The 8017-nt window shown below is 37.7% G+C and overlaps 1 protein-coding gene across 1 annotated transcript; it reads right to left on the minus strand.

Moving 5' to 3' along the window:
* Positions 1–4569: 4569 nt before the first annotated feature.
* On the minus strand, positions 4570–6583 carry LOC134747479 (alpha-(1,3)-fucosyltransferase C-like). Its single transcript, XM_063682100.1, has 2 exons — positions 5557–6583; positions 4570–4947 (listed from the first exon to the last, which is right to left on the minus strand). Exons 1-2 carry the CDS (start codon positions 6573–6575, stop codon positions 4662–4664), a joined length of 1305 nt encoding a protein of 434 aa, XP_063538170.1. The 5' UTR covers positions 6576–6583; the 3' UTR covers positions 4570–4661.
* Between the last annotated feature and the right edge of the window lie 1434 nt (positions 6584–8017).

Raw genomic sequence — 8017 nt, forward strand, 5'->3', positions numbered from 1 at the left:
AGAGAGGAAAATGTGGACTACGTTTGTATGGAGAAGTGGCCGTACCCTTTCCTCTTAAATACTTTAAAGTGGAGTTAAATATAAATTGAAAATAATGTAAACAAGCCCATTTATCTTCATTACTTCGTAATCTCGCAGTTCGCACTTTTTAGGGTTCCGTACCCAACGGGTAAAAACGCGACCCTAATATTACTAAGCCTCCGCTGTCCGTCTGTCCGTCTGTCTGTCGCCAGGCTGTCTCTCATGAACCGTGATAGCTAGTCAGTTGAATTTTTCACAGATCATGTATTTCTATTGCCACTATAACAACAAATACTAAAAAGAACGGAACTCTCGGTGCGCGAGTCCAACTCGCACTTGGCCGGTTTTTTATTAAGAACAACCATGATCTTATCAACAGTTTATATACTTTCATCTTCTATTAATATCAATTTCAGTTAAAATAGTGAAAACATCGTTCGAAAAAAATGTTAGGTTTTTATGTGAAATGCTAACAAAATCTGTGATATTATATTTGCAAATTCTATTGAATTCCACTTTAAGACAAAATGTTGTCTTTTCTGTATACAAGTCAAACTTAACGAAGTGTTTTGGCTAAAGGATGACTCACGCTAGACTGGCCCGGGCCCGGGCCGAGGCGCCCAACACGTCATTCTCTATGACGGCTTATCGGTGATCACGTGGTGCTTTCCATAGAAAACGAAGCGCCGGAAGCTCCGACCCGGCCCCGGCCAGGTCTAGCGTGTCATCCTTTATACGAGCAGTCAGGCAGTACCACGGCCAAAATTACAACTGCTGGGGGCCTAGCCACGATGACATTTGTTAATACAATACGCCAATCAAAATTTTCTCTTTTTGTTTGGCGTTTGTAGATGATGTGCGATCTTGACTAGGCCCCCTGATCGCCAAACGCCAAACGAAAAGTAAAATGTATCGAAATGATAGATGCAATGTAAAAGTGGTTCCAAATGGTTCGTGTAATACCGCTGCGTCGCCAGTTCTCTTCTTTTGAACTTGGTCATAGAATAATTAATAGTACTAGCAAGTACTAGGTACAGAAGATTCACTCTAACAAAACGCGTCTATTACGACACGACAGATATGACCGCTAGGTGGCGCAAGCGCGAACAGGCGTCCGTTCCGTAGCGGTGCGCGGCAACTACTATGGCTAGACACCAAAATTGGTGTGGGCCGCATGTACTTGTAGCGACGCGACGAAATCGCGGAGTGAGCCACGCCGGACTTGGATTGACAGTATTGACACGCTACCGTATGTCTAGATTTTTATTTTACCTGGTATAACGTAGTGATCAAGGTGCTTATAAATGAAGACGACATTTAATTATTGTCAAGTTAATAAAACTGTTCTATATAAACATGAAAACTCGTCCGTAACAGACGAGCGAGTATTCTTAAGTTTTCCTTATAAACATATTGCGTCCCGCATAGGGTTGCCACCTTTTTTCTTTACACACATAGTATTTTTGTTAAAATATTGAAAAAATATAGTATTTACTGGGAAAAAAAAAATAGGACGCCGATTTGAGGCGAATTAAAAATCCAATTCGCATACGATGTGATATCGGTGACATTTGTATAACAATTTCTTGAGTTATGAAAATATAGTATTTTTCGTACTATATTGTTTTTGTATAATCTATAGTACTAAAATATAGTACGATAATATTATAGTATGGGTGGCAACCCTCTCCCGCATAAGACGGCATCACAATATCGCCCATACAACCAAGATCCGAGATTTTTCGGCCACTCAACAATTTCCGTATCACAGAGGGCTCAGGGCGACCACACGGGACAAAGCGGAGTCAGCCCACCGGCGGGGATTATCCCGGGAGATTTATCGTGTTGTCCGCCTAGTCATAGTCAGCGTTCTTTGTGGTTATTGTATGGTATGGGGATAGGAATGTTTTACAAATCTTAAATTTTATTGCTGAAATATTTAGTCAAGTGTAAAATATGTGCACACATCATACTCAAAAATATGTCCCATTAACTCTTATGTCGTCGAATTAAGAACTATGGGACATATTTTTGAGAAGTAAATGCACCCATATTTTTACACTTGACTGGACTTGTTAATCTAACAAACAAAATATGTAGCAGGTGTTTTGTATATTATGTATCTTATCTTAGCAGTGGCATAAGCGATGACCATAAAACAGTTTAAAAAACAGCAGTTTATCTCGTAGGTATTCATCAGATTTGTTTAGCAGTTACGCTGCGTCTTACGCGATGCGACGCGGGGCGAATTAATCCTTTGACACCTATAGTGTCCTACGTGGTCCGCCGCTTCGCTTCGCGTTCGCGTGTTGTTCGCCTACGTAGTACGCTGCGTTAGTACCGTAAACTCAGGTAACTATATAGGCCTACATATAGATACTACACCTATGGTCCAATTTTTAACCTTGATTTTTAACGAGCTTCAATTATACTCGTTAGGTATATTTATTTTCGAGCTTAAATATACTAGTCTCTTTCTATTTAACATGTTTAATATAATTTCAAAATACGTATAAATATTTTTAAACGAACTAAAGTTAGCTGAGTTTACGGTACTAATATTGTCCGGCAATTGTAATATGATGTACATTATCGTGTAATAATATCACAGAATAACTACCAAAAGCATTTTCATGTAAAATGTTGCCAAGACGAAACCATAAGGCTCGCACTGTCAAAAAGTTATCAGATCTCACGTAGAGCCAAGCTTCTAACTCTACAAGCCCTTACTTCACAAACTCTACAGTCTACACCTCAAAATATGTGGCTTGGCCGTTTCGTTACATGAACTTCACTTTACGCCTACAAGACACCATAAAAAGTGTTTTTAGAACAATAGTTTAGGAAGGTAAATGTATGATAATTTGGATTAATTCGCTTTCTTACATTTTTTTTAAATTTCAAAATAATAATCAGACTCAAGACCCAGATGCTTATGTTTATTACCTATGCTATTTTTCACAAATTTTGAGAGATTTTTCCCTGTACTTGTAGTGTATGACGATAATACTTGCCAAATTTCATAGTTCTAGGTCAACGGGAAGTACCCTATACATTTTTGATCCCTTGAGAGTGTTGAAAATATACGTTTTTCGCGGCATAAACGGCCGATTTTTTTTTACGTTAACTTAGTTTTTTCAATTAAAAGTAAAACTAAAACTAACTAAGAATAACAACTTATAAATAATAAAAATTAAAAAACAAAACTACTCTTAAGTAAAAAACATCTAAATAAGGCCCCCGCGGTATTGTGCCAAAGATGCTGGCAGCATTCCCTCGCTGAATGGCAATACTTATGCCATAATACTAATCCCTTTTTTTTTCAGAACTTCAAGGGACCATAAACCTGAGCATATGGTCTTAATTTCAACTCGATATCTCCACGCGTTCCCGAGATAAAAGGCCTTGACAGACAGACGGACGGACGGAGGAAGGGCAGGGACAAAGTGATCCTATAAGGGTTTCGTTTTTTCCTTTCGAGGTACGGAACCCTAAAAAATAGTTTTTAATATATAGACAATAATGCTGTGTAGATAATTTGTAATTTAAAGATCATACATAAAACGTTGAACCACAATCATAACAAACGGCAAGCAAAGTTCAAAACAAATTCAACAAAACAGATTTCACCACAATTATTTCTCAAAGCGTCCAAAGAGGAACTTTCCATTGTGACCAGCAATAAAATGAAAGTAATGGTAAAGCGTAATAAAAGAAATAATGATAAAAAATAATGCGTTCTTTGTACAACAGGGGAGGCCTTTAGGAAATTTAAATTGAATTCGACGAGCAGTCGTTATCTTTCGAAATGCGTCACCTGTCTTTAAAAAAATGTTTTTAAACAACAATAGAGCGACGTTTTGTTTTTCACGAGTTTCGTGACTACAGGGGCCCATTTCTCGAACGATATTAGACTAATAAAATTAGTGTGTTGCTATGGAAATTCATACGATTTGACAGTTCGTGGACTAATAGTATTAGTATAATATCGTTCGAGAAATGGGCCCCTAGAGGTAAAGTGGAGTTCAATACAAAAGACAAATATGACAGATTTTTGTTAGCATTTGACGTATAAAGACCGTATCGTAATTATGTTATTAGCCGTGTTTTGGTACTATATTTTTATTTAAAAATTACACATTGTTTCATTAGTGCTTTAATAAGGTACGCATTTCGTCTTGGGACAAATGTTATGAGCAATACTAGAAGGTTAAGTAAACTTTTTTAGTTTACCTGGATACACCTAGTATTACCCAAGCCTCTTGGGTAAAGCCCGAAAATCGGCGTTTACCCGTTTACATCTAGGTCTACCCAACACTGGGAGGGTAATGTCAGAAGTGATGATGCAGCAAACCAGTGTTGGGTAGACCTAGATGTGTACGAGTAAACGTCGAATACAGATTAATGTTGTTTAAATTTTCGGACTTTATCCAAAAGGCTGGGGTAATACTAGGTATACCAGGGTAAACTTGAGATTAATTAACCTTCTAGCATTACCCGTAACCAAATTGACAATCATGACACATGCCGCAAATTGAGAAAAATATTGTTAGCATTATTTTGCTAATAGAATACAGGTAGGCCATAAAACACTTTAATATTGCAATCGAGTTCAACCAAAATGTCTATGTCAATTAAGATCAAGTGCTCCAATTGTCATCTTGACATCTCTCTTCCCAGTCCGAATTCCACCAACTCCTGAAATGCGGATACGTGGACTCCATCGTCACCATATTGTTATCATTGAGCGCCGAGCACAAGTTGCACACGTCCTCTTTTTGTTCTGACTCGGAGTACTTGTAGTGGTTCCGCCATCGGAAGAACTCGTGGTACTTGCTCGGGTTGGCTATGATGTCCGCCATGACGTGGGCCAGGGATTCTGGCTCGTGGTGGCGAGCGTCGATGTAGGAGCCGGGCGGGAGGAACCTGGGAAAAAGGTGACAGTTTATGGTAGATGTCGCTGGTTGCCTGTGACGTGCAAAAGTAGTGATTTAAAATTGGTTGACTTGTGTCCTCGAAAAGTGACACAAGCTAATTGCGAAGATCACATGTTTGTCCTGCATGAGATGAGTTTTAAAAACGGTACCTAATAAAACTTCCCCATTCTGTCCCCTATTTAAATTTACTTAAACTACTTAAAATTGATTATTTTGTGAGGTTTCGTATCGTAGTGGTTATCCAAATAAAGAGATTAAATTTATTAGTTGGACTGCCAATAAGTTGGCAAATTTCTTCTACAAGCTGTTAGGACTGTTTTTTATTGGAATTAAAGTGATAATTGTATTTGTCTGTATTTAAAATAAATTATTTTACACCATGCAAGAAATAAAGCACCAGAAGATTAATAGAGAAACGTCAGTTATTTTTTGTCACAATTTCTATTTTAAAACTCGTATAAAACTATAAAGAGTAGGTAATCGTGACGTCACATGCTAGTGTTTCATATAAATTCCATAGTAGCAAAATCGTTTAGACAGCTCGAAAAAGGAAACTGATTTGACTAGTAGTCAAATATATACCTTATTGAACAAATACCTGGTGTAGTTTGATCCTCCCAGTACAATTGGCACTGCGTCATTATTCAACGCGGTCAGCAACTTCTCTGTCACATAGTCCTCCGCGAAGGCATTCTCAAAAGAAAGATAGAAGTAATAATCAGATGATACCATAGCCCAACACTTATTTTTCTCATACCCGTGGCACACCAACGTACCACAATGTCCGTATATGTCTACTGTCAACCCATAAGGTTCCAACGCCTTCTGAAGTGACTTCACATATTTCTCTCTCTTACTTCTAGTGATGCAGTGAGATACAAACCAAGCTGCCGCCTTCTTCTTACTCTTTAACTTCTCTTTTAACGTGTCGTCAATTTCTTTCATATCTTTAACCCAGTCCATGTCTATTCTAGGTCCAACGTGTACGCCATTCATATCCCTTATATAAATATACGAGTACATTACATCAGAGTTCAGCTTGTAAGTGGATGTCCAGTTGAAAAAGTTGTCCCACCAAGGGTTGCAGACCGGTTGGTAAGTAGAGGACTCTACGTTGAAGAAGATGTATTTCTGATGAGGCGATCTTTGCTGGGGCAGCTCAGATTCTTTTACGTATCTCAAGTTCCGCCCGTTAAAAGCTACGGCATCGAATTTTGTAAGGTCTCCTTTGAAATATCTCCTGTTATCAGTCACGTAACAATTTGTAAACTCACACTTGTTCATAATAAATACGATTTGTCCTGTTCCAAAAAAATTAAACGGAAGAGAAGATTTTGGTGTCCAAAGCAATATGTACTTTAGGGTATTTTGGTCAAATTTACTAGTATTTTCTATTCTAGGAGTATATTGGTTTGCAAAAGATGAATCCAGAACTGGATTATTCAATGCTTCTTGGATTACTTGGACATCGAGATCTGTGTTAAAACGTTGAAACCAGTTCATGTATAGTATGAATACGAAGAAAGCAAAACATAGCAATACAAAAAATATTTTTGAAAATCTTGAAACTCGGGTAGGCCCAACTTGCGGTGAACTTAATAGAGTGTGTTTCGTCATTATGCGTTGTAACATGAGATTTCGTGTCTCCAATTAATAACTAGATTATTTTCATTTTACTGTTTGTTCTGACATACACGTATTTTTTTAACACTTATTTGTCCAAAAATCTTGTTTGAGGGGCACAGAATAACACTGTTCGACGTCTTGGCCTGGAATTATAAAATAGAATCAAGAGAAACCTTACAATGGTTTATTTACTAGGGCTGCAATGGAACTAGTTGAGAAAACGGATGAGAAAATCGATCAAAAAGTCATTTTAATATCGTTAGTCAAAGGATCATACCTATTTCTAAAAAAACATACATAATTGATAATAGAAAGGTATTAAGTTCGAGAAATACTAATCAACCATTAAACATAAATAAACTTATATGTATAGGTAAGAGGTATAACTACCTAAATAATGACCTAATATTAACCTTCATTTTGTACCTTTAAGTACCTACCTTTATATTATGTTTGCTAGCTTGTAAAGATAAACCTGGTCGCCCCTCCCCATACCATAGAGCTTGCCATATGTGAATGTATTTTACATTACAAGGTACTTTAAATCTGAGCGTAAGTGCTTATATAGGTAAGGCTATTATTTTCAAAATGACTATTCTTATTATCAACGATATTGGCATTTGCGATTTTTGGATATGACAAATGACTGTCTAAAGTATAAGTTGCATCTCCAACTCGCAATTCTGTGTCAAGTCACTAGTGGCACTACACTCACTACCTACCGTTGGCATTCAGCAATACCAATAATAAGCGTGACTAAAATGCGTCGACACGATTCACACAGGGCCGTTTCATTCATATCTTATATGTTTATACTAAGTTGATATACCGGGTGTTTCCTGTAACAGGAGCAATAAGTTAAGCTGTAGGCTGTACTCCTCAAACTGACCAACATTAGTTCAGCAACTTTTAAAAAAAACCTTGTGTTTTGATTTTTATTACACTTTAAAGTTTATTCTAAGACGCAATGTATTGCAAAATTTGTTATGTTTAAATGGTGACAAGCAACGTCAAACACACAGATGGCAGCGTACATTGAAAATAATATTTAATTAGTATGAAAAAGGTATAATCTAAAAATTTCATAATTTTAAAAAGTTGCTGAACAAATGTTGGTCAGTTTGAGGCGCATAGCCTCCAGTTTAATTATTTGCTCCTGTTACAGGAAACACCGTGTATATAACAGTGTGATTTCCTTTAATCCTTGGCCATACCACAGTCTATAAAACAATATTTGACAAAGCCGTCTAGACAGAGCAATCGTGCGGGGTGCGAGGGGCGAGGGGTGTACCGCGCGCACCCGAGCTGCATACATTCGCCATTGTTACGCAGCGTCTTACGTAGGCGAACAACACGCGAACGCGAAGCGAAGCGGTGCGGCGCGGGTGCATCAATCCATTGATACCTATAAAGACCTATGGAGTATATGCCGG

This window comes from Cydia strobilella, chromosome 14 (genome assembly GCF_947568885.1).
Source record: "Cydia strobilella chromosome 14, ilCydStro3.1, whole genome shotgun sequence".
Classification (NCBI taxonomy): Eukaryota; Metazoa; Arthropoda; class Insecta; order Lepidoptera; family Tortricidae; genus Cydia; species Cydia strobilella.